Below are 26,590 nucleotides of genomic sequence, written 5' to 3'. Positions count from 1 at the left end.
GTAACCTCTCAGTTCTGGTATTATCCCAGTAAATCTTTTTTGCACCTTTTCCAGTGCCTTTTGAAGTGTAGCCACTATTATAATGTAGGAAGGTGAATAACCTTCTGACTTCTGACACACACCATCCCGACTTGGAAATATATAGTCGTTCCTTCATCGTCACTGGGTCAAATTCCTGGAACTCCCTTCCTAACAGCACTGCGGGAGAACCTTCACCACACGGACTGCAGCAGTTCAAGAAAGCGGCTCACCACCACCTTCTCAAGGGCAATTAGGGATGGGCAATAAATGCCGGCCTTGCCAGTGACGCCCACATCCCGTGAATTAATTTTTAAAAACTGGGGCTGGGAAATCCCATTTCTCTTTTCTCTCCTCCCCTGCAGGCAGTGACTTGTGCTGGGTACACTAATGTTCCATTATACCTAGTGCCCTATTCTGCTGTAACACTGAATGGAATAAAATAGTGTATGATTTCTGTTCAATCCATGTGGAACTACAATAATTCAGTTCAAGTTATATGGTTCAATTACAATGATGGTACCACCAGAATTGTTTCTTTCCAAAGACAGAATGAACCTTCCACCTGTATCTTCATGGAGTGACCCAGGTAGGAGTGCCTCCACCATGTAAAACATTTCAGGGGTTGAGATGGCATTGATAAACTTCAAGCTCCATTGCCACTAGCAATGCTGTCAGCTAAAGCCCTCAACTGCATGTAAAACACTCCAGACTACAAAGCGATGAACTGAAGTGAATGCTTGCCTGCAGATTTTCTCTTCTCATCGCATTAGTTTCTTGTGTAAAAACAAAGTGTTAAGTGACGTTGGTGTAAAGTACTGAAGTGGTTTGAACTGAAATGAGAAGAGGCTGTCTGACCTGCGTATATTGAACTCTCATTGTGATCAAATTGCATCTGGGGAGTGTTACATGTCCAACAAGGGAAGGATGCACTGCCCGGACTAGGTCTGGATAATGATAAAAGGAAAATGAAGATAGGAGAACACTTAGGAAATAATGATCGACCTAATTGGGTTCACGATGAAAATAGATTTAAAAGTCAAAGATAAAGAATGTTGGATTCCAGGTTTCAATGGGCTGAAAGGAGACCTAAGCAACAACAACAACTTGCATTTATATAATGCCTTTAATATAGTAAAACATCCCAAGGCTCTTCACAGGTGCGATTATCAAACAAAATTTGACACTGAGCCACATGAGATATTAGGTCAGGTGACCAAAAGCTTAGTCAAAGATATAGGTTTTAAGGAGTGCCTTAAAGGAGGAGAGAGAGGCGGAGAGGTTTGGGGGGGGAATTCCATAGCATAGGGTCTAGGCAGCTGAAAGCATGGTCGCCAATGATGGGGCAAAGGAAATTGGGGATGCACAAGCATGGACAAAATGGCAAATCAAACAGCAGACCAACACTGAAAGATATCTAAATACAGGATGGATAAAGTACAGATTAAATACATTCTGGCTAAAAATAAAGGAGGTGCGTTAAAGGCTGGGGTTCCTTAGACAGAGAAGTTAGAGCAAAAATGAGGTTTGCAAAAGCGTACGATAAATATTGGGGGAAAATACAGAAAAAACAAATATAAGTGTTAGCAAAAAGCAAAAGGGAGGCCAAGAGGGAGTATGAAAGATTGGCAGCCAATATAAAGGGAAATAGCAAGGGCTTTCATAAGCACATGTCAAGTAAAACGATAATCAAAGAAGGGGTGGGACCATGTAGAGATGAAAGAGGCCCTCTCGTACATGAGAGCCAAGAAATGTTGGAGATGTTTAATAAGCACTTCACCTCAGTCCTTAGAGGAAAATGGGACTGAAGAAGAATCAGAGAATATCTACAGACACCACTGTAGATAAGTGTTCAAAAGGAAAAAATGTTAAAAAAAAGTCTGGTTTCCACCCTGTCCTCTGCACTGAGGTGGTCAAGGTATCAAGGATATCTTCTGCAACTGAGATTGTGGGTCTTTATCTCTCCTTGACATCTCTGCATCATTCCACATGGTCAATCATGCCATCCCCCTCCACCACCTCGTCCCCGTTGGCGCTGCCCTTGCTTGGTTCCACCCCTACCTGTCCCAACGCAGCCAACATTTCTCCAGAAAATGGCTTCTGCAGCCCCAACGGACATTTCCGGAGTTCCCTAAGGGCCCCTCCTCTTCCTCATCTGCATGTTTGTTCTAATCATTCTAATAAGCCCGATTTTTTTTTACAATTGAATATCGAAAAGGCTGAAGCCAGTGTCTTTGAACCCCACTAATAATTCTGCCCCCTTGCTGTCGTTTCCAGCCCCCTCCCTGGCTGGTCATTCAGACTGAACCAGGCTGCACACAACTTTGACTTTAAGTTTCAAACTACCACATCCTATCGACAGCCAAGATCACTGGCTCCTGCTACATTGCTTTGCTCGACCTTATCAGAATTACCATCAAAACCTTTATCCATGCCTGCATCACCCTCGACTCGAATTCTCCAGTGCTGCCCCACCAATCTTCCAACCTCCACAAACTCTAATAATCCAAAAGTCTGCCACTCACATCTTGCCCCATGTTAATTCCTACTCACCCATTATCCCCATTCTCGTTCATCCACTGGTTCAGTTACTTTTTTAGAAGCTGCATATGTCAAGACTGCACACTACTAAAACTCTGCTACAGGTGATTAATGTTTTTTATGAGGAGAGGAATTTTACCTACTCTGAGGGTCTGATCTGTATCAGCCGTAGTTCAGTGCTAACCTCTCACCTCTGAGTCAGACATTTGTGGGTTCGAGCCAGAGACTTAAGCATATAATCTAGGCTGACACTCCAGTGCAGTGCTGAGGGAATGCTGCACCGTCGAAGTTGCTGTCTTTCAGATGAAATGTTAAACCAAGGCCCTGTCTGCCCTCTATGTGGACGTAAAAGATCCCATGGCACTATTTCGAAGAAGAGCAGAGGAGTTCTCCCCGGTGTCCTGGCCAATATTTATCCCTCAACCAACATCATTACATCAAGTTATATCGAAACTATAGCACAGAAACAGGCCATTCGACCCAACTAGTCCATGCCGGTGCTTATACTCCACACGAGCCTCCTCCCTCCCTACTTCATCTAACCCTATCAGCATACCTTTCTATTCCTTTCTCCTTCATGTACTTACCTAGCTTCCCCTTAAATGGATCTATACTATTTACCTCAACTACTCCTTGTGATAGCGAGTTCCACATTCCCACCACTCTCTGGGTAAAGAAGTTTCTCCTGAATTCCCTATCGGATTTATTAGCGACTATTTTATATTTATGACCTCTAGTTTTGGACTCTCCACAAGTGGAAGCATTTTCTCCATGTCCACCCTATCAAACCCTTTCATTATCTTAAAGACCTCAATCAGGTCCCCCCTCAGCCTTCTCTTTTCTAGAGAAAAAAGTCCCAACCTGTTCAGCCTTTCCTGATAAGACTATCCTCTCAGAACTGTGCACAATACGCCAAGTGTGGTCTAAACAAGGTTCTATTCAAATTTAACATAACTTCTTTGCTTTTCAATTTTATCCCTCTAGAAATGAACCCTTGTGCTTGATGTTAATTGTATCCATGTGATTTATGTCAAATAGTGTTAATCGTATTCAGGTGGTGTGTATCAATTGGGAACTCCCTTGTATTCATTTATAAGAGAGCTGATCTGGGGTGTGGTGTGGGTGTAATGTGGAGCTCTGTGAATAAAGTTTGGAAGCAACAGAAGATCAGGCCTTCTATCCTTCACCACCTGGCTAACCAATTTAGATCACTTGATTTGCCTTTTTTATGGCCAAAATGCACCACCTCACAGTTATCCATATTGAAATTAATTTGCCAATTATATGTCCATTCTGCAAGTTTATTAATGTTTTATTGCATTTTCATACATTCTTCCTTTATATTAACTATACCCCCCCAATTTTGTGTCGTCTGCAAATTTTGAAATTGTACTTCTGATTCCTGAATCCAAATCGTTAATATAAACTGTGAACAACAGTGGCTCCAGCAGCAATCCCCGTGGAACACCCTTTCCCACCTTTTGCCAGCTGAGTAGCTACCCTTAACACCTACTCTGTTTTCTGTTTTGTAACCAAGTTGCTATCCATTCTGCTACCAACTCTGACCTTAGCCATGAGTCTACAATGCGGTACCTTATCGAAGGCCTTTTGAAAATCCAAATATATTACATCTACTGCATTACAGAAGATTACATTTACAATTACATTTCTGTTACTTCTTCAAGGAATTCAATAAAGTTGGTCAAGCATGACTTTCCCTTCTGAAATCCGTGCTGACTATTCTTTATTATATTTTCGTTCTCTAGATGCTTTTCTATTACTTCTTTGAGTAAAGATTCCATTATCTTTCCTACCACTGATATTAAGCTAACTGGTCTATAGTTCCCTGGATTTGTTCTAGCTCCCTTTTTTACAAACAGATTATCTGGTCATCATCACATTGCTGTTTGTGGGACCTTGCTGTGCGCAAATTGGCTGCCACGTTTCCTACATTACAATAGTGACTACACTTCAAAAGTGCTTCATTGGTTGTAAAACTCTTTGGGACGTCCTGAGGTCGTGTAAAGCGCTATATAAATGCAAGTTCCTTCTTTCTTTTTCTATCAAACATGGGGTGCAGTTCGAACACATGGTGTGAGGTAACCATTTCCTTTAGAGTTAAAAGGGGTTACAACCCTGTACAATGTGCTTCCCTTTGACCAATTTGTATTGAAGAGAACAAGCTTTGGTGATGTTTTTATCAAATGGGTATTCTCAAGTGCTGCAACTAACTCATGATTGACCAATCCTCTCTCCTCTCCCCTCCCCCAAATTGCTTATTTTATTTCTGATATGCCCTATCCTTCAGGATGGGTAAATAATATAAACAGGCGGTTGCAATATTGTGTCAGACAGACATTAATGCGTTGGTTCACTGGAAAAGGTGTCAAGGGAGGGGAATACTAGCTAACAAAAGGAACAAAGCTCATTCTCATTAGCCAAAGGATGAGAACAGAAATGACTCAGGTGTGAAGAACCAGGGGGATTTCTGTCTTTATTTCATACAGTATTTTAAAATAGGTCGAGGTTAAAGTAGAAGCTGTTGTTCCTGCCCAAATTTCAAAATGGAGGCTGGGAATTGAGTTGTCTGTGAGACCCAGGCCAGGTTGATTGATTTGGAAATTAGTCAGGACAAAAGAACTTTGCTTTCCATGCAAGTAAAATTATATGTGGTCAAGGCACTTGATAAATATGAGCGATCTGGATCAGCACATACCTATCAGCATTCTAGTTTGCACCATCTTGTCTAATCACGGATGATTCAATAACTATGACCTCAGGTGGGTGCCTTTGGTTCTGGCTGTAGATTTGAACTCCATGGATGAACTAAAATTCATAACAGAACATCACATTGTGAAGGTCTATGAAATATTTCCATTCAAAAATCCTGTTGCTCCTCCATCGGCACATGAAATACATTCTAGAAACATTTTACAAGGCATATTGTTGTAGTTTGATTCTATTTTCATTGTTTTTTTAAGTATTGTACTCTCAGTATCTCACCACTTCCATATATTCAATGTGCAAATTAATCTACTGTAGCCTGTGCGCACTGGTTTGATGGCATGGGTTTTTGGCATTCCAAATGATATCCAGTGGTCAAAGTTACAACTGGGGGAGGGGGAGGGAGATCAGGGATAATAGAAATTTGGAACTCTCTCCCCCAAAAGGCTGTGGATGCTGGGCGAATTGAAGCCTGGGATCGATAGATTTTTGTTGGGTAAGACTACCAAGGGATATGGAGCTAAGGCGGTTAAATGGGGTTGAGGTACAGATCAGCCATGATCTAATTGACTGTTGGAACGGGCTCGAGGGGCTGAATGATCCTGAGGGCTCGCTATCCTTTCAATGCATGTACAAAGTTTCAGTACATAGAAGACTTTGTCTGCTAAGAACATAAGAAATAGGAGCAGGAGTTGGCCATATGGCCCCTCGAGCCTGCTCTGCCATTCAATCAGATCATGGCTGATCTTCGACCTCAACTCCACTTTCCCGCCCGATCCCCATATCCCTGCTAATGGAAACCAATTTTTTGCCTTGAATACATGAAAACCTTTGGGAGAAAGGCTGAACTGTGCCAAGAATATAATGAGGTGAGTAAATAAAGTAGGACTATCCAAATCCTTTGAACTGAATTTAGAATTCTGGATAAAATTACAGACTAAAGGAATTGTTAATAATTTCGAAAGGAATTATATAATTTATTTAACCTTAAAATGTGCGAGAAAAAATCTTTACATTTTACTATAACACTTTGAATGTTTGCCAGGATTTCAGGGGAAATCCCCCTGACCCACCGCTGTAACTTCAGCTGAAGTTCATCAGAAACCCCGTTTACGCCTCTATTGGGGTTCCCCCACAGCCCCCCGATCTTCTGGTGAAGTTACAGCAGCCAATCAAGAGGACTCCTGAGGAAACCCCCAGAGGTTCTGTTCTGTTCATGAAGTTATCAGCATGAAGAAAATTCAATCAGTTTTGAATGAGTTATCGTAACATTACCCTGACTGTATGCAGGGATCAGTGACTGTCTGATACACACAGGAAAACAGTGCAGTTACCAGGCAGCCTGCAAGGGTGTGGAGTTAATAAATAAGGAAGAGGCCTTCGTCACTGAGCAATTTATGAAGTCAAACTGTTTCCATAACCCGCACCACTACCCAGAGGGACCAACCTCCTGATATCAGTGCTGCCCCATCATCCAGGCTATCCCTGTATATTAGGTTTCCCCTATGTCTTTGATTATTTCCTTTACACAGCAGGATCACAGAATTTTCCATAGAATTACCATAGAATGTACAGCACAGAAACAGGCCATTCGGCCCAACTGGTCTATGCTGGTGTTTATGCTCCACATGAATCTTTCTGACCAACCCATCCTGATTATTTATTTTTTATTATCTTGTCCGGCTTAATCTCTTCCAACATTTCTATCTCCTTATTTCCTAAACATCTCCCTCCCAAGCTGCCTATTCTACTCTCCTGCTGCTGCCGTCCACATTTATTTAATCCCACCTGCACAGCTCTAGTTAACCTCCCCAGGAGGATATTGGTCCCAGGTCTGTTCAGGTGTGGAACATCCAAGTCAGCACAGCTCGCATCTGGTCCCATCATCCCAAGAATCTGAACCCTTCCTTCCTATACAACCTGTTAAATATTTCCCAGACACTCAGTGAACCCAGATCACAATTTGAATGACATGCATGACTCAAGCCACCATTTTGGAAATACAAATCAGCAAGTAAGGGTTTAAAGGCCAATGGAAAAAGATTTTTACAACAAGATGCAAGATTACAAGTACACCCATTTAATTTGTCAGAGTGAATAATTAAAGGAGAAGGTAAGTCTGAGTGAGTGCATGTGCAGGAGTCCTTGTCATGCAATCTATCCTGGAACCTCCACTCTCTTACATGTGAGACAGACTCACATCAGACCATCACTATGGGGCTCTGATCGTAGTCAGCCTGCTGGGTGGAAATGGTGAGTGGGGGATATACCCAGAATCCATAATGTCCACAGGTCTGATATTTTAAAAAAATCATTCATGGGTTGTGGGTGTCGCTGGCGAGGCCAACATTTATTGCCCATCCCTAATTGCTGAAGGTGGTGGTGAGCCGCCTTCTTGAATCACTGCAGTCCGTGTGGTGAAGGTTCTCCCACAGTGCTGTTAGGTAGGGAGTTCCAGGATTTTGACCCAGCGACGATGAAGGCATGTCCGGTGCCAGATGGTCCATCCGGTTTTACTCTTATATCCTTGTGTAGTGGGATTGTACAACTGAGTGGCTTGCTAGGCCATTTCAGAGTTAAGAATCAACCACATTGCTGTGGGTCTGGAGTCACATATAGGCCAGGTCAGGTAAGGACAGTAACATGATCACTGTGCTATCGTACCCGTAACCCTGATGGGCTCCATTGTGGTGTTTGTGGAAAAAGGAGAAAACTGTTGAAATAAGTCTAAAGTTAAGTTGGTGATTTTTTTTTCTTGAATGATGGAACTTTTCAAGGATATACTTATGTCAAAAATGGCAGGGCTGAAATTCCTCGATCCCAAGCCCGCCACGAACAGCAGGGCGAGACCTCCAGCTGCCAGTGTGGCTTGATCTTGACCCCATCCCATACCCTGGGGATATGGTCAGTAGCGTAAAAGGGGCAAGCACCCATGGCATTTATGGTTCTCTGCTGCTCCACTGAGGTAGGGGAGGAGGGGGAGGGCAGGTTGGTTGTTTCAGCCAAAAAGGTACATTTTTTTTTAAATGACAGCAATTTCTCTGTAGCTTCCCCACCCTGATTATTTATTTCTGTAGCATAGACGCATTTAAGGGAATGCTCGATAAGTACAAGAGGGAGAAAGGAACAGAAGAGTATCCTGATAGGGTGAGATGAAGTAGGGAGGGAGGAGGCTCGTGTACAGCATAAACACCGGCACAGACCAGTTGGGCCGAATGGCCTGTTTCTGTGCTGTACATTCTATGTAATTCTTTCCGAAGGCAATCGATTGTTCTTTTTTGAATTCAACATTCACAGTATTCTGAATCCCAGCAAAGCTTTAATCATATCATCCTCCTGTCCTTATAAAACACAAAATCAATAAAAACTTACATTATTATATGACGAAAATGCCCCAGAAATGTTCCACAGGGATGGAAATAACTGGGTCGGAGGCAGGTTAGGGTCCGTGAGCGAAGCAGAGATCAAAGAAATCGGTTTTGAGGCAACTTCTGAAGGAGAGGAGAGAGATAGGGAGGTGGAGCAGTTCAGGGAGAGAGTTCAAGAGTGTGGGGCTAGGATTTCTGAAGGCTGCAAGAGTGAAGGTGGAGTGGGAGAGGAGGGGGCTGAAAGGAGGTCAGAGACGGAAGAGCAGAGAGAGCTGAAGGAGGTTACGAGAGGTTGGGAGTAGCGAGGCCACGGAGGGACTTCACGAAGAAAGGGATTTTGAAATAAATTCATTTGGGGTTAGTGAAGGTGGACAGGAGCAGAAGTGATAGATGAGCAGGACTTACTGAAGGACAGGATGCTGGGTTTTGAATGAGTTGCTAATTGTGGAGGGCTTTGGAGGCCAGTGTTCTGAATTTGGGTCTGCCACAGGCATCTACTTGGGAACAGCAGTGTGTCAGTCTCTTCCTGCAACTATCACTCCTTTATTTTCTAATTCTTTGTGGTGCATTCAATTTTTCTCTTCTACTTTCACCGTATGGCTCTCACTTATTGTGGTGTCCGTTTCTCTCTCTCCTTACTGTGGTGGCCATGTCTAGCTCTCCTTATTGTGGTGTCTATCTTTCTCTCTCCTTATTGTGGTGTCCATCTCTCTCTCTCTCTCCTTAATGTGGTGTCCATCTCTCTCTCCTTATTATGTCCATCTCTTGCTCGCTCTCTCCTTATTGTGGTGTCCATTTCTCTCTCCATGGTGTCCATCCCTCTCTCTCCTTATTGTGGTGTCCATCTCTCTCTCCTTAGTGAAGTGTCCACCTCTCTCTTTATGGTGTCCATTTCTCTCTCCCTCTCCTTATTGTGGTGTCCATTTCTCTCTCTCCCTCATGGGCTGTCCACCTCTCTCTCCCTCTTCAATGGGCTGTCCACCCCTCTTCATTGGGCTGTCTACCCCTCTTTCCCTCTCCATTGGGTTGTCCACCCCTTTCTCCCTCTCCTTATTGTGTCCATCTCTCCTTCCTTATTGTAGAGTCTATTTCTCTCTCTATCCTTATTGTGGTGTCCACCTCTCCCTCTCCATATTGTGGTGTCCATCTCTCTCTCTCTATCCTTATTGTGGTGTCCACCTCTCCCTCTCCATATTGTGGTGTCCATCTCTCGCTCTCTCTCTCTCTATCCTTATTGTGGTGTCCACCTCTCCCTCTCCATATTGTGGTGTCCATCTCTCGCTCTCTCTCTCCTGAGCATGGTGTCAATTTCGCTCTCTCTCCTTAGCGTGGTGTCCATCTCTCTCACTCCTTGTTGTGGTGTCCATTGCTCTCATTCTGGTGTCGATCTCCCCCTCTCCCCTTGTTGTGGTGTCCATCTCTCTCTCTCCCCTTGTTGTGGTGTCCATCTCCCCCTTTCCCCTTGTTGTGGTGTCCATCTCTCTCTCCTTAGTGGTGTCCATCTCTCTCTCTCTCTCTCCTTAGTGGTGTCCATCTCCCCCTCTCCCCTTGTTGTGGTGTCCATCTCCCCCTCTCCCCTTGTTGTGGTGTCCATCTCTCTCTCTCCCCTTGTTGTGGTGTCCATCTCTCTCTCTCTCTCTCCTTAGTGGTGTCCATCTCTCTCTCTCTCCTTAGTGGTGTCCATCTCTCTCTCTCTCTCCTTAGTGGTGTCCATCTCTCTCTCTCTCTCTCCTTAGTGGTGTCCATCTCTCTCTCTCTCCTTAGTGGTGTCCATCTCCCCCTCTCCCCTTGTAGTGGTGTCCATCTCTCTCTCTCTCCTTAGTGGTGTTCATCTCCCCCTCTCCCCTTGTTGTGGTGTCCATCTCTCTCTCTCTCTCCTTAGTGGTGTCCATCTCTCTCTCTCTCCTTAGTGGTGTCCATCTCTCTCTCTCTCCTTAGTGGTGTCCATCTCTCTCTCTCTCCTTAGTGGTGTCCATCTCTCTCTCTCTCTCCTTAGTGGTGTCCATCTCTCTCTCTCTCCTTAGTGGTGTCCATCTCTCTCTCTCTCTCCTTAGTGGTGTCCATCTCCCCCTCTCTCTCCTTAGTGGTATCCATCTCCCCCTCTCTCCTTAGTGGTGTCCATCTCCCCCTCTCTCCTTAGTGGTGTCCATCTCCCCCTCTCCCCTTGTCGTGGTGTCCATCTCCCCCTCTCCCCTTGTAGTGGTGTCCATCTCTCTCTCTCTCTCTCCTTAGTGGTGTCCATCTCTCTCTCTCCTTATTGTGGTGTCCATCTCTCTCTCTCTCCTTATTGTGTCCATCTCTCTCTCTCTCTCTCCTTATTGTGGTGTCCATCTCTCTCTCTCTCTCTCCTTATTGTGGTGTCCATCTCTCTCTCTCTCTCTCCTTATTGTGGTGTCCATCTCTCTCTCTCTCTCCTTATTGTGGTGTCCATCTCTCTCTCTCTCTCTCCTTATTGTGGTGTCCATCTCTCTCTCTCTCTCTCCTTATTGTGGTGTCCATCTCTCTCTCTCTCTCTCTCCTTATTGTGGTGTCCATCTCTCTCTCTCTCCTTATTGTGGTGTCCATCTCTCTCTCTCTCCTTATTGTGGTGTCCATCTCTCTCTCTCTCCTTATTGTGGTGTCCATCTCTCTCTCTCCTTATTGTGGTGTCCATCTCTCTCTCTCTCTCTCCTTATTGTGGTGTCCATCTCTCTCTCTCTCTCCTTATTGTGGTGTCCATCTCTCTCTCTCTCTCTCTCCTTATTGTGGTGTCCATCTCTCTCTCTCTCCTTATTGTGGTGTCCATCTCTCTCTCTCTCTCTCCTTATTGTGGTGTCCATCTCTCTCTCTCTCTCTCTCCTTATTGTGGTGTCCATCTCTCTCTCTCTCTCTCCTTATTGTGGTGTCCATCTCTCTCTCTCTCTCCTTATTGTGGTGTCCATCTCTCTCTCTCTCTCCTTATTGTGGTGTCCATCTCTCTCTCTCTCTCTATTGTGGTGTCCATCTCTCTCTCTCTCTCTCTATTGTGGTGTCCATCTCTCTCTCTCTCTCCTTATTGTGGTGTCCATCTCTCTCTCACTCCTTGTTGTGGTGTCCATCTCTCTCATTCTGGTGTCGATCTCCCCCTCTCCCCTTGTTGTGGTGTCCATCTCCCTCTCTCCTTCCTTAGCGTGGTGTACAACCAGAACCGCACAAGACAAATTTAAAGATATTCTAAGGAATAGTAGTGAGGCCAGATGTGTTATGGTATTCAGCTGTGGTCACAATACTTCAAAATACTATATTAAAAAAAGACCCAGAAAAGGGAACCAAAGAAAATTCAAAATTCGAGATCACTGATCTATTGAGAATGATTAAGTTTTCCTCATTGGAAAAAATAGGAGGGGGCCAATCTGAGGTTTTAAAATAAAAGGATTTCATGAGGTGCATAGAGAGGTATAAGCATGTAACTTATACAGTCTACAGGAGCTAACAATATAGGGAAATGGGAAGATGATTGGGAGAAGATCCCAGATATTGCTGGTAAGGGTGGAACAGAAGACTGGAGAGGTGCAGGAAGTAAGAATTAGCAAGAGAGAAAGTAGAAACAAAGAAAGCCTTGCATTTATATAGCACCTTTCACGACCTCAATATCCCAAAGTGTACAACCAATGAAATATTTTTGAAGTGCAGTCACTGTATAACCTAGGAAACATATAAAATACAAAGAGGAGAGCTGCAAAGAGAGGAGAGAAAGGATTGGGAGGGATGGAAGACAAAGAAAAGGAAGGCAGAAAGTTTTTTAAAAAAGGGAAATATGAGATGGGTGGGCAAGATTGTACATGAGCAAGTGGCAGCAAGCAGAAAGAGAGATATAATTGGTGTAAAATTCACTGTAGTTAGTTTGTGATAGCTGCTGATAGGTCAGAGTACAGAGGACATGAGGTCAGAGCACGCAGGATGTGAGGTCAGAGTGCCGGATGCGTACTCACTGTGGGTGCTAGGAGACGGGTGCTGGCACTCAAGAGTTGAGGGCCCAGGAGCACGGGAATGTAAACTGTGTCCACCCCAAAAGCATTACATCTGTTCAAACTACCCACTGTCCAATCTCCCCAACCATGAGGGAGACACAGGGGCTCAGCAGTCTGGTCTGGACAATGTGACACGGGGGCGGTTCCCAAGAGAAATGGAGAAGGAGCTTCAGCCCCAGCACTAAACAGTTACCGTTTATCCACGAGCAATGCTGCAGGATGACACAAGTATCTTTTGTGAAGGGAGGAGTCCCACTACGCACCAATATAAACTACCACAACAGTTTGGGAGAGGGCAACAATGGCAGTTCAAACTCAAGCTGCAAATGGCTCCTAGCCATGCGGTGGGACAGTCCTCTCTGGGGTGCAGTCGTATATCCTCTGGTGGCTGTCTTAGAGCAGCATTGGCAGGCATTTGGGAGCAGGGCACCTACTCGTAGTTACAGCTAGTACGCAGCCCAGGAAATGTGCACACCTTCACAACAAAAAAAATCACCAAGAAACATTCCCGATTACCAATGTCTAATTATTGCCAGTTTCTTTACAAGTGGATGCTAGAGATCGCAGGGCACTATTCGAAGAGTAGGGAGTTTACCCGGTGTCCTGGGCAACATTCCTCCCTCAACCAACATCACCAAGAACAGATTAACCAGTCACTTATCTCACTTGCTGTTTGTGGGACCTTGACGTGCGAAAATTGCCTGCTGAGTTTGTCTACAAAATAACTTCAACAGACACCATCATATTGGACCTTCCCTGTATTATGGTGTAGGCACAGCCGTAATACAGAATCTCCCCAGTGGGTTATGCAATTTATGCAATGTGGAAGTTGTGTACTTGGATACATCCTTAGTGCAGCTCTCGATATTGCATTTTCAGTCGGTACGTCCACTAAGATTTTTTTAAAAAAACTTTTATTTTAAATAAATTTTCCCTCAGCTTTCTCCCTAAGGCAGTGACTGGTGCAGGGGTACACCCTTCGAGTACTTCACCCAAACAAGTAGCACAGATCAGTGTGAAAATGGGGCCTTTGTTGCCTGTATGGCTTAGCATCACATCAGGATATGTACTTAAAAACAGCTTGCATTTATCACTTTTAACGTAGTAAAACTTCCCAAGGTGCTTTACAGGAGCGTTATCAGACAAAAATTGAACCATCAGGAAGCTCTGTTCTTCACATTCCAACCAGATGTTAGACGTCTAAAAAACACACATCTGAAAGTTCAAAACAAGGTCGTTAGTGGGGTCTGTTGCACATGGTTACTTGACGCAAATGAACTATCCTTGAGGCATTTTCCAATGGGCTTACACTTCCCAAACAATGACTTTGGTAGCATAAGACCAAGTTAAGGTCCAATTTCTGTCCACCTTTGTGAAGTTGACTGTGCGATGTGCCGACGGTGGTGCAGGGAGGTGGAGAACATCTGCCAAAAAGAAGCAGTTTCACATCCACAAATAAACTTCCCAGAAAGCTGGGGCGAGCTCCGTTTGAGTTGGAGCACGTCAAGATTACATGCCTGGCCTCACTCAGTGAAAAGGTCAGTCGGCACAGTCCCAACACAACCAGCAATTCAGATTTAGTCCCATTTTAACATAAAACTCCCGAAACTGGCCTCCCCCTTTTAACAATAGGTGGTAGGTGTCGTGAGTGACTATTAATCCCAGCACAAGTCCTGTTTAAGTTCAGGTGGGACCAGAAGTAGTTCCATTGAATGTTAACTGAAATAAGTCTACCCAAAAGTCAAATACAGAAAGAAAGAAGGACTTGCCTTTCACGACCGCAGGACGTCCCAAAGTGTTTTACAGCCAATTACGCACTTTTGAAGTGTAGTCACTGTTGTAATGTAGGAAATATACTGAAATGTCTACTAGTTACCAAACTTTAAGCCACTATTAATCATTTCAGTTGTAGTGAAATAAAATGGTTTATTGACTTAAAAAAATAATAAATAGTACATTACTTGAACAGCACTGGAAAAGAACAGGAACTAACAATATATGTAACGTAATAACAATCTTCACAAAGCATAATTTTGACAGTTGAGTTACAATAAATATTTTTAAAGCACTTTAACTTATTGCGTGGCAGGCTGCTTTAACTATCTATCGTTGGCTAGTAATGGGTTTGTGTATCAGCCACTGTGTCCTGTAACAAAACCTGTCCAATGATTTGGGAACATTGAACCAATCTGAGTAAATGCTGCCATTGTTGGTCAAAATAACTTGACATTTTTTGCTGAAATTCGGCCACAGTATCAAAGGAAGTGTGAGCGTTGAAATGCTGTTGAGAGCGACATTACTGGTGTTCTGCAGGTCACATTGAGCAAGGTGGTTACTACAGCGGCTCTGTGGAAACAATACTCAACAGATTGGCATATTAGCCTTGAGCTGACACCACATCGCTGGACCAGTGTTGGGTCTTTGACCCCTGTTGTGTTGATGGGAAGGTGCTACTTTTACATTGTTGTGTGTCCCATTTCATGCTCAGCCATTCACCGCACCAACAATTCAGTGCAAGTCAAAAAGAGAGCAAGAGTGCATTTCATTACTCGTTGAACAAAGTGAATTATTGAAGTAATATAAAAACATACCCATCCAGTATGATGATAGTAACATAGTATCGATAAGCAACCTGCGGAACTCATGAATGGGATTTTCAGATTCCACAGTTAAAGGGGCACAGTCTTCGAGAAGAAGTAAATGTGTTTGGCAAAACTATTGTGTCTGTAGAAGGACATCAGCTGGAAGAGCTGTGGGTCAGGTCCACCATAACAATAATCGCCCACAAGCGATGCACTGACGTCTGCCTCTGATTATGTGTTTAAAAAGAACAATAGTTTGTAAGATACATTCCCAAGAGGATGGTGCCCCTTTAATAAGTCACAATATTTAAAATATTTACTGTCAAACCAACAGTGGGTTATATCAATGTTGTGAGTAAACAGTATCAGGGCAGTATCAACTATTCCTGTACTGAATGAGCAATGAACCGACATTCATAAGTGTACAGGAACATGGTGAAACCCACTTAATCACATACTCTTTAAAATAAATCTCACCAGAGGGGCTCTTCTCATTGCATCAGAGAAGGTTAAGATGAGATCTGATACATGGGCTCTAAATTATGAGGGGATTTGATAAGGTAAATAAGGAAAAACTATTTCCACTGGCTGGTGAATTGGCAACTAGGTACTCACCAAAAGAATAAAAGAGACAGGTTTAGGAGAATGCTTTTAAACCGGGGGCTGCTAATGCATGGGAACGCTCGACCAGAAACAGTGCTGGAAACAGAATCTATAATGCCTTTTAAAATGGAAATGGATAAATATTTGGAAAAGAAAAGTTTAAAAGGGTAAGGGGAAAGAACAAGGGAATGGGGCCAAGTGGATAGCTCTTTCAGAGGCACGATAGGCAAAACAGCCTGTTGTGTTGTAACATTTTGGTTCTATCCCAGGTCCTCTGAACCAAACCCTATTCAGTGATAGTCTCAACTCTCACTCCTCGCAAAAGCCAGGGTACTTTACACAAATTATTGTTTAAAAGTTCTCCACTGCAGTTTGAAGGGTGTGTCTTCATAATGGCAACTGACAAGTGTGGACTTTGGCAGAAAAGCTTTTATTTTTTATTCCCACCTGTCTGGAGTTTCAAGTACAAGACAGGACGGTTACGATCCAGATTACAACTGTTGTACAAAAAATGAAATCATCCACTGCCCCCTCAACCTGGGCAGAAACCCAGTACAGAAAACGCTTGGTTTTGGTACAAACTCAGACTGAATGTTATTAACTACTGAATCTTTGTTTCTAGTGATACATCCCAGCATCTACTTCAGAACATGTCGTTGTGGGCTCTTTGCTCCGCCCCCTCTTAGTCACAACTAATTCCAAGTGCTAACAGAATCTAGAAGATACTACTCCATTCAGCAAAGTAGCATTAGCACATGGGCAGGTGAGTAGGATCAAATGGCGTCATCTAGACTACATTCTATTTGGAAACCTCCCAATGTCCAGAAGCACTCCTTCACACAGAGGGATTAACACCTGGAATCAGTAGAGTCGTGGAGTAGGCTACAGAATCAATGAAAAGGCAGTTGGATGCTATGGCAATTGGTCTATAGGTTTCTTTGGAATGATGGGCTGAATGGCCTCCCTCATCCTTGCCCAGCTTTGTGATTAGGCAGTATTTGTCCCCTGTATCCGCTATAATAAACTCATCTAGTAATCAATTAAAAGGACTAAAGGTGAGGCAATTCCTTACGATTGTCAGGTGATTGCACAGGACCATCCATATAGTTACCATGTGGTCTAACATACTTCAGATACTCAAGCTCTGGCCACAGATTCGCTCTAAAGTCCTCCAGCTAAACCTGCCACCAGTTTTGCAGTTTGGTCAATCTGTTATAAAGGATCACTGATTTGCTTCTACCCGCTCCGAGCAGGCTTCCCTTCAGCTGAGCCCTAAACAGCGCTGGTGTCAAATCCTATATGGTCAACCTCTCACCTTGGGAGGAAATATCGAGGAAAAAATGCCAAGGAGACAGGCAGGCAGACATACACACACACACACACAAACAGGCAATTATAAACACACACACAGGCAGACAGAGAGAGAGACAGGCACACACTCACACAATGTATGAACTTAGAACAAAACGCAACAGGGAGTCTTTTCAAAAACTATTTTGTGCATTACGTCCAGGTGATCCCTTCGGATGATAAATGTGGATATCAAACATAAGAAATAGGAGCAGGAGTAGGCCAATCGGCCCCTCGAGGCTGCTCCGCAAACTAAATGTTTCATTTTGTTACATTATCGGTTTGACAACCAATGATCCTCGGTTGCAGGGAGGGGTGGGAAGAGAAAAGATAGATAAGAAGGGTCCCCTTTGGGTTGAGTTGGCTCCAAGATGATACCACCAGTGATGCAAGATTAGAAGCAACTTGATTCTCTATGGTAATCTGATACTCAGGCCAGGCAAATGTATAGTGCTCTAGTGCACATGGTTGATGACTGACCAGCCGGCCTGCTTTATTGATAGAATCTGGAGGGGTAGACCCATCACTGGGAGTTGGAATTATTTTTATTTGGCACTAAAGAACTCTGCAAGCCAATGTGCAAGATGCATGGCAGCAACTCGACAAGGTTCCTCGATAGCACCTTCCAAACCTGTGAACTCTACCACCTAGAAGGACAAGGGCAGCAGGTGCATGGAAACACCACCACCTGCATGTTCCCCTCCAAGTCACACACCATCCCAACTTGGAAATATATCGCCGTTCCTTCATCGTTGCTGGGTCAAAATCCTGGAACTCCCTACCTGACAGCACTGTGGGAGAACCTTCACACATGGACTGCAGTGGTTCAAGAAGGCAGCTCACCACCACCTTCTCAAGGGCAATTAGGGATGGGCAATAAATGCTGGCTTTTGAATTTTGATGAGGAGGAAAGGGTATACTCCATATGGGCCAATGGAACCTCTGTGGATTTCTCAATAACTTGGTTGGAAACATGATGATGGTGATGGGTTTGTGTGTTGGGCAGACTCCCGGCTGACCAAACAAAAAATGACCAGCTTGTGTCCACCATAAAGATCTTCCGTCTAACACACAATACCTTTGTGATCAGCGTACAAGGTTGAACAAAGGTACTGATATCAATCAGTTTAGTTTACTGTCAGCTCTTCTAATTCAAACTGGTGTTTTTTTTGCTTCTATGCTTTCACCATCTGGTTTATTAATGTAACTAGAACCATTAATTACTCACAAGTGTGAAGTGCATCACTCAGCAGTGCTTTGGAAAGTAAATCTGAAGAATACTTCACACAACACAGCTCCTATTGTAGCCAACTTCCAAAGCTTTCTTTTGGACATTGCATTGAGGGAAGTGATAAATCCTTCATGGCTTGTCTAGGTACCTCCTTCTGGGCTAACAGCTGGGTCACTCTGAACTGGCAGCTGCATACAGTTCAAACATCCACACAAAACTGGTACAAAATTTGGCCTAATTCCATTAACACATATAGTCAGATATTAACGAGCTATTAGCCTAATAATCTCTCAATTGATCCAGAAAGGACCAAGCTGGTTAAAAGGATTGGAATAAAGCAACTTTCAGTTTAGACCATGAGGGAACAGAACAAGAAAAAGCTTTTCTCCCCAGCTCTGTAACCATTTGTTCTATTCGCTTAAGCAGTCAGGTAACATTTTTACACAAGTACACACCACTCAAGGTTTCAACTCATCATTGTACAAATCAGGGTTGATGGAGGAGCAGGACTAGCGCGGCCAAAACCGAAAACCGACAATCTGAGTTGGATTTAATGGCCCAATGAGAGCAACTAATCATCGAGTAGTGGGTGGATTTAATGCCATCCACACCTACCAATCTACGTTGACCACTACTGTCGGCGAGGCCAATTGGGCTGTTGGTTATGAACTAAAAATAGTTTTCCCCTTCGCCTGTAAAATTGGTACAATGGGACTTTTCAGAAGGAGTTCTGATGATTTCACAAGTTGCTCTCAGCATTTAGATAGCGGAAGTGCATTCAATTCCAGAATTGCTTCTTTTTGGGAGCTAAGTTTAGCAAAGTTTATCTTTTTAAATAAAAAAATACTGTAAAGTAAGGTCAGTTTTCACTGTGGGCATGGTCCTTACGGAGTAACAGTAATTCAGCTGATTATTTCATTCTCTTCGCTGGAGTGCTGAGCAGCCACTACCAGAGTAGCAAAGTTCAATCTTAGGAAAAAAATGTCTTCACTCAAAGAGTGAAAAATTTGGAACAGTTTGCAAAGGTACAGTGGTGGAATTATTGTGGGGCTGGGATGTCCAAGCTTTCAGTCTTTGTGGGTCACATAGGTGGGTAACATGGAGTTTGGGGAGGCCCCCATATAAAGTTTAATCTCGGTTCACATTCATTTACATATTCTTGAGCTGCTAAGGATTTATTCAGCGACAAGGCAACAAAAAAACAGCCAGTTCCAAACTCCAAGCCAACAACATTCAAACAAATTGGGAGGGGGGTGGGGTGGGGGTGGGGGTGGGGGTGGGGTTAGTTCCAACATCTCTGTGGATGCTAAATTGGGTGATTTTGAAATACTTGAGGACTGGCTTGATGGGCCGTCAGGCCTTTTCTCACCTTTTTGCTTCTTTTGGAGGTTCTTAAAGTTCGAACTATTAACACAATATTACTTAGTTTAATGCAAAAATTAAAATATTTTGCAGCAGGAATTTGAGCAGAGGACAAGTTTACAACTTCTTTCTCAAATCCATTGTTTCTAAAAAAAATTACTGAAAATCAAGTGAAAGTTTTAAATCAGAACTCAAGTTTCCACGGCATCACGTACAAGATTAAAGCACATTTCTGATCTCGGAATATTGAGTGCAAGAACTACAAAAACCTAGTTTAGGTGGAGTGTTGTTGAATACTGGTGTAACTCTGTACCGACACTGTAAGTTACTGATGAATTAGTGTGGGACAACACTCCATCAAAGGTGCACAGCTGTCTATACAAGGGATAATGCAAGCCTCTTATTGGGACCCATTTCGTGCAACACATAACCCAGTTCAGATCACATGGTCAGGGATCTCCATGACAGTGTCATATCAGGGCAGAGCACGACATAGAATACAGCTATACCATCCCTCTTAACTATCTTGGTTTCTATTCCTCTAGTGAAAAGTCACGCCAGCTATCTGCTTCACTGCCGTCACAATGACCCCTAGTTTCCGCAGTGGATCCCACCACACACAGTTCATGGATTGCACCAATTCAAACGTGAAGGGGAGGCTTGTAAGGCTGTGGTAGCCTCTTTAGCTGAGCCCCACCAGACCTGAAAACCAAACTTGTCAAAGTGAGAGTTTGCCCCATTGCAACCATTCTTCCCAATAAAAAAAAGTTGAGTGAAAATTTTATAACAATCGTAAAAACAACAAGAAAATGGCTGTGAGGTTTAAAGTAACACACGGTAAAATATTGGCAATGAACTTCAAATGAACGGTACAGAGATTTGGTCACTGTTTTGATACATTATAACTCATTAAAGGTACCATGTGGTAAATTAAAACACACTTATTATTTCTCCAAAGCTTTCGCACAGCGACAGCATCGAGCACTCCTACCTTGGGTATCGCCCTGGATTCCCCTCACAGTGCTCCTATGGTGCGATTACTTCAAAACATCAGAAGCGTGCCACTTGGAGTCAAGCTAATGATTATCTACATGTAGGCTTACACCAACCTCAAGGTCTCATCTCACAGGAATATCCATCTCACAAGGTAGGAATCCAGGACTATTCTCCCCGGAAAAAACACACAGCAATCTAAGATGCCATGGTTGCTGAGAGCAGCGATAATGTTCAAAGATGACATCCTTAGTAATGGCCCTCATGACAGAGAGAGAAAATTGGGCAAAGGGGGTCAGAAAACAATGGCCCAAGGCAAAGAAAATACACAAGCACACTTATTCAAATGCAGGACTTGTTCTGGCCGATGACACCATTGATGATATTAAGTCACTGGCATAACAATTCTATAGGAATTTCTGGCAAGCAATAAAGTCCTGATGGCACAGGCAGATTGAGATAAACCAGATCAGACGGCCAATTCAGCTCAGGTGTGTATGGAGAACCTGTGTTAAGGGTTAACTGAGGCAGTGGCGTACAATAGGATTTTGCCCTGCTGTTGCCAAACTCCCCTGCCCTTAATGCCGCCCGAGGGAAGTCTTTGGGAGAGAGGGAGCTGCAGCTTTTCAAAGCAGAACGGTAGGTTGGGTCATCATTATTCCAATCAAACCAAACCCAACAGAGAGAAGGAGAGAGAGAGAGAAAGAAAAAAGTTCCCCTGAGAGAAAGGTTTAGCTTCGAATAATACTCTGGCTGCATTTACTGTACAGCTCCGACTAGGAATAAAAAGACTACAAGAAGGCACAAAGAGTAAACTCATCTAACAGGCACGGACATCAGTGACAATTACACAGCTCAGCTGACGACGTCTCGCTCTCCAGCTCGTCTCGTGAATGATGCTGAGGCGGGCACCGCCTCCAGGGTAGAGAGTCCGTGTGGCATTCCCGATGGTAACCTTGGCCCGAGGTAACAGACGTACAACATGGTGCTTGCTGCCGTCCCTCAGGTGATGCTTGAGGTAATTTTTTTTGTTTTTTTTGTCATAAACAAGTTTCTTTTTCAGAAAAAAAAAGTCTGGTCCACAGACGACATGTTACAGAATTCAATTGGGAGCCACATGGTGCCTAAAGATTGTGGTTTCAGTCTCTGCAAAAATTATCGCCTTCATTTCTCATTGGCCATTCATGTCTCCTGTACCGTAGATTTTATTTCTAATGCTACATTATTGGAATAAATGAACTGTAACATATTTTCTTCAGGAAAAGTCTATATGCTCCATGAAGATGGCTACTGGTACGATGGCATTAAACCATTGTAAAATAAGTTCTATCCAAGTAATTAAGGCTAGTACTAAATCTAAGATCTTGTACAATCACAAAAGGTGGACGTCTACAGATATACAATGAGTATATTAGTAGAACTCATCTGCATGTGTGCAGAAGTGGTATATTATCTATGTGGGAGAGAGGGGGAGGGAGGAGTCGTTCTCTCGTTAATGATTGGCTGACAGCAGGTTTTGCCTCTGAGCATGCTCGATAATCGCTGTGTAACAGAAGTAGTACTGATCGGGAGTCTGAATGCTGAAGGCTCGTTGTGTTCGCATCCTTCGGACGGTTTGGTATATGTTGAGAGTACTCACGTCTTCCAGCTGAGAAAGGCATATATCCAGAGTACACAGAGTGCCTGCAGAGTAAGAGTATGGAGCGTAAGTGCAGGGACTGAACAGAACAGCACATCTAACCAGCCACAGTTAAATATTGCCATGGATTTTAGCAGGAGTTTACATTTACACACAGTGAGCACAACTTCTATCAAATAAAGCTTACAAGAACAATTGACTAACAACAAGCTGCAGCAGTTTATTTGTTTGATATTTATCATGACCCTTAATCCACAGATCTATTGGGGGTAAAATAAATGATTACTCTGCATTTTCTGACCCTAAAATAGCATGTTATCTACCTTCTGAGTACTATACCCAGATCTGTGTATTCTCCTCTGGTTACCGTACCCAATGCACCCAGATCTGTGTATTCTCCTCTGGTTACTATACCAAGTATATCCAGATTTGGGTAAACTCCTCTGGTTACTGTACTCAGATCCGTGTATTCTCCTGTGCTCCCTGTACCAGCTCTATGTATTCTCTTCTGGTCACTGTACGAAGTATACCCAGCTCTGTGCATAGACCTTGGATCACTACATCCATGATATGCAGTTTGTGCTACATTGGCTGGTGCCTTTAAGCACTGGGACAGGGTTCTTTCTTCTGACTCCTCGTCATCACCAAGACTGCCTACTTCCACCTCCATAATATCGCCCACCTCCGCCCCTGCCTCAGCCCATCTGCTATGAAACCTTCATCCCTGCTTCTGTTACCTCCAGACTTGACTATTCCAATGCTCTCCTGGCTGGCCTCCCACCTTCCACCCTCTGTATACTTGAGCTCACCCAAAACTCTGCTGTCTGTATCCTAACTCACATCAAGCCCCGTTCACCCATCACCCATACTCGCTGATCTACATTGGCTCCCGGTTCAGCAACGTCACAATTTTAAAATTTTGGTGTTCAAATCTCTCCATGGCCTTGCCCCTCCCTATCTCTGTAACCTTCTCCAGCCATACAACCCTCTGATTCTGGCCTCGTGTGTTCTCGATTACACTCGCCTTTCCATTGGCGGCCGTGCCTTCAGCTGTCTAGGCCCTAAGCTCTGAAATTCCCTCCTTAAACCTCTCCGCCTCTCTACCTCTCTCTCCTCCTTTAAGATGCTCCTTAAACTTACCTCTTTGGCCAAGCTTTTGGTCACGTCCGAATATCCCGTGTTGCTCAGTGTCAAATTTTGTTTGATACCCTTCTGTGAAGCACCTTGGGATGTTTTACTACGTTAAAGGTGCTATGTTAAAACAGCAAGTTGTTGTTGCTGTTGACTGATATCCAGTGACCCTTATTGGAAAGTGCAACTCCTGTGGATAAGATCTGGGTTGGACACAATCTCCCTCCATGGATGATTGGCACTCAGTGTCTGTGCTCATTTGTGAAGAATGGTCACTTGGGGGAGATTCCCGGGGGCTGTCTTCACCCCTGGAACCGTAACCCAGCACGGGCTAGCAACTTCTGGGAAGGAGCGAGAAAAAGAAAGAACACTGGAAGAAAAAGGTCAAAAGGAGTAGCAGACAAAGAAAGAAATCAGGAATATCCAGAGGTATTCACCTGGAGAGATGGAAGGGACTGGGTAATACAGTGAGCACGCAGTGCTCTTTTTGCCTTTGGCAGTAAGGTTTAATTCTAGCCCAGATTGAGAGAATGGAAGGGCTTTTCTCTTCCCTTGTGGGAAAGTGCCCTCCTGTGGGATCAGTCTAAGTTGACCAAGATGCCCTTCTATAGCTCAATGGTTAACTTGCAAAGAATGGGCACTTGTCTGGTACTAAAGAGATCCTTATCTGACATATGCGTAACCTAAACTCAGTTCCAAGTGGGTGCATGTTCCCAGCACAACCCACAGCTCCGTGCAGGCTGCTCAGAGAAGCCACAATGGGTAACTAAACCAGACAAACTGAAGGGTGTGGGGAGTAAGGAGAGTGCGATTAGATAGGTGGCATGGGCACTGACACTGACTGACCTGATGGGCCAAATGGCCTCTGTCTGTCCTGTAACTTGCTATGATTTTATGAAGCCAAGAAGCTCCCAGGACCAATCACTTGTCTCTGTTGAGTTAGTGGATCGTAGCTGGTGTAACTGTAGAGCAGTAAGATTGGACATGGTGTTCCTGAGCTAGGGAACCAGGGTTTGAATCAAAAATGTTCTCATGCTTGATTGCTATCCACTGACAGCTGGTTAAAAAGTGCACGCGAAGGTCGGGAAGGGACACCATCAGACTTGGTTGTAATGTCTGCCTTCAGTCAAACTGCCCGCCAACATTCACTGTCCAGGCTTGCAAGTATGACAGTCAATTTGGCAACAACAACTTGTATTTATATAGCGCATTTAACATAGAATCATAAAGGTTACAGCAAGGAAGGAGGCCATTCGGCCCATCGAGTCCACGTCAGCTCTAAGAAAGAGCAATCCAGCTAGTTCAACTCCCCTGCCCTATCCCTGTAGCCCTGCAATTATTTTCCTTTCAAGTACTTATCCAGTTCCCTTTTGAAAGCCATGATTAAATCTGCCTCCACCACTCCCTCGGGCAGTACATTCCAGATCATAACCACTCGCTGTGTAAAAAAGTTTTCCTCATGTCACCTTTGATTCTTTTGCCAAACACCTTAAATCTATGTCCTCTGGTTCTTGACCCTGCCGCCAATGGGAACAGTTTCTCTCCATCTACTCTGTCTACACCCTTCTATCAAATCTCCTCGCAACCTTCTCTGTTCCAAGGAGAACAACCCCAGCTTCTCCAGTTAATCCACGTAACTAAAGTCTCTCATCTCTGGAATCATGCCAGCAAATCTCTTCTGCAACCTCTCTAAGACGGTGCCCAGAACTGGACACAATACTCCAGTTGTGGCCGAACCAGTGTTTTATAAAGGTTCATCATGACTTCCATCCTTTTGTACTCTATGCCTCTATTTATAAAGCCCAGGATCCAGTATGCCTTTTTAACTCCTCCAGCCAAGCTGTTCCAGTACAGCTACAACACTGGCATTTACCCGACAATGTGGAAAATTGCCCAGGTATGTCCTGTCCACAAAAAGCAGGACAAATCCAATCTGGCCAATTACTGCCCCATCAGTCTACTCTCAATCATCAGCAAAGTGATGAAAGGTGTCGTTGACAATGCTATCAAGCAGCACTTACTCACCAATAACCTGCTCACCGATGCTCAGTTTGGGTTCCGACAGGACCACTCGGTACCAGACCTCATTACAGCCTTGGTCCAAACACGGACAAAAGAGCTGAATTCCAGAGGTGAGGTGAGAGTGACTGCCCTTGACATCAAGGCAGCATTTGACCGAGTGTGGCACCAAGGAGCCCTAGTAAAATTGAAATCAATGGGAATCAGGGGGAAAACTCTCCAGTGGCTGGAGTCATACCTAGCACAAAGAAAGATGGTTGGGGTTGTTGGAAGCTAATTATCTCAGCCCCATGACACTGCTGCAGGAGTTCCTCAGGGCAGTGTCCTAGGCCCAACAATCTTCAGCTGCTTCATCAATGACCTTCCCTCCATCATAAGGTCAGAAATGGGGATGTTCGCTGATGATTGCACAGTGTTCAGTTCCATTCGCAACCCCTCAGATAATGAAGCAGTCCGTGCCCGCATGCAGCAAGACCTGGACAACATTCACACCAGACAAGTGCCAGGCGATGACCATCTCCAACAAGACAGAGTCTAACCACCTTGCCTTGACATTCAACGGCATTACCATCGCCGAATCCCCCACCATCAACATCCTGGGGGTCACCATTGACCAGAAACGTAACTGGACCAGCCATATAAATACTGTGGCTACAAGAGCAGGTCAGAGGCTGGGTATTCTGCGGCGAGTGAGTCACCTCCTGACTCCCCAAAGCCTTTCCACCATCTACAAGGCACAAGTCAGGAGTGTGATGGAATACTCTCCACTTGCCTGGATGAGTGCAGCTCCAACAACACTCAAGAAACTCAACACCATCCAGGACGAAGCAGCCCGCTTGATTGGCACCCCATCCACCACCCTAAACATTCACTCCCTTCACCAGCGCACTGTGGCTGCAGTGTGTTCCATCTACAGGATGCACTGCAGCAACTCGCCAAGGTTTCTTCGACAGCACCTCCCAAACCCACGACCTCTACCACCTAGAAGGACATGGGCAGCAGGCACATGGGAACAACACCACCTGCACATTCCCCTCCAA

The 26,590-nt window shown here is 44.2% G+C and overlaps 1 protein-coding gene across 1 annotated transcript in view; it reads right to left on the bottom strand.

The window, feature by feature from the left end:
* Window positions 1-14,546: 14,546 nt before the first annotated feature.
* The window catches only part of ptpn9a (protein tyrosine phosphatase non-receptor type 9a), a 159,933-nt gene continuing 147,889 nt past the window's right edge, over window positions 14,547-26,590 (bottom strand). The window contains exon 13 of the mRNA XM_067973358.1: window positions 14,547-22,444. Coding sequence (XP_067829459.1) covers window positions 22,254-22,444 — 191 coding nt within the window. The 3' untranslated portion in view covers window positions 14,547-22,253. The remainder of the gene's footprint in view (window positions 22,445-26,590) is intronic.

This window comes from Heptranchias perlo, chromosome 38 (genome assembly GCF_035084215.1).
Source record: "Heptranchias perlo isolate sHepPer1 chromosome 38, sHepPer1.hap1, whole genome shotgun sequence".
NCBI classification, from domain to species: Eukaryota; Metazoa; Chordata; class Chondrichthyes; order Hexanchiformes; family Hexanchidae; genus Heptranchias; species Heptranchias perlo.
Note: the sequence above shows the minus strand (reverse complement) of the source record. Positions and strands in the feature narration are given on the sequence as shown.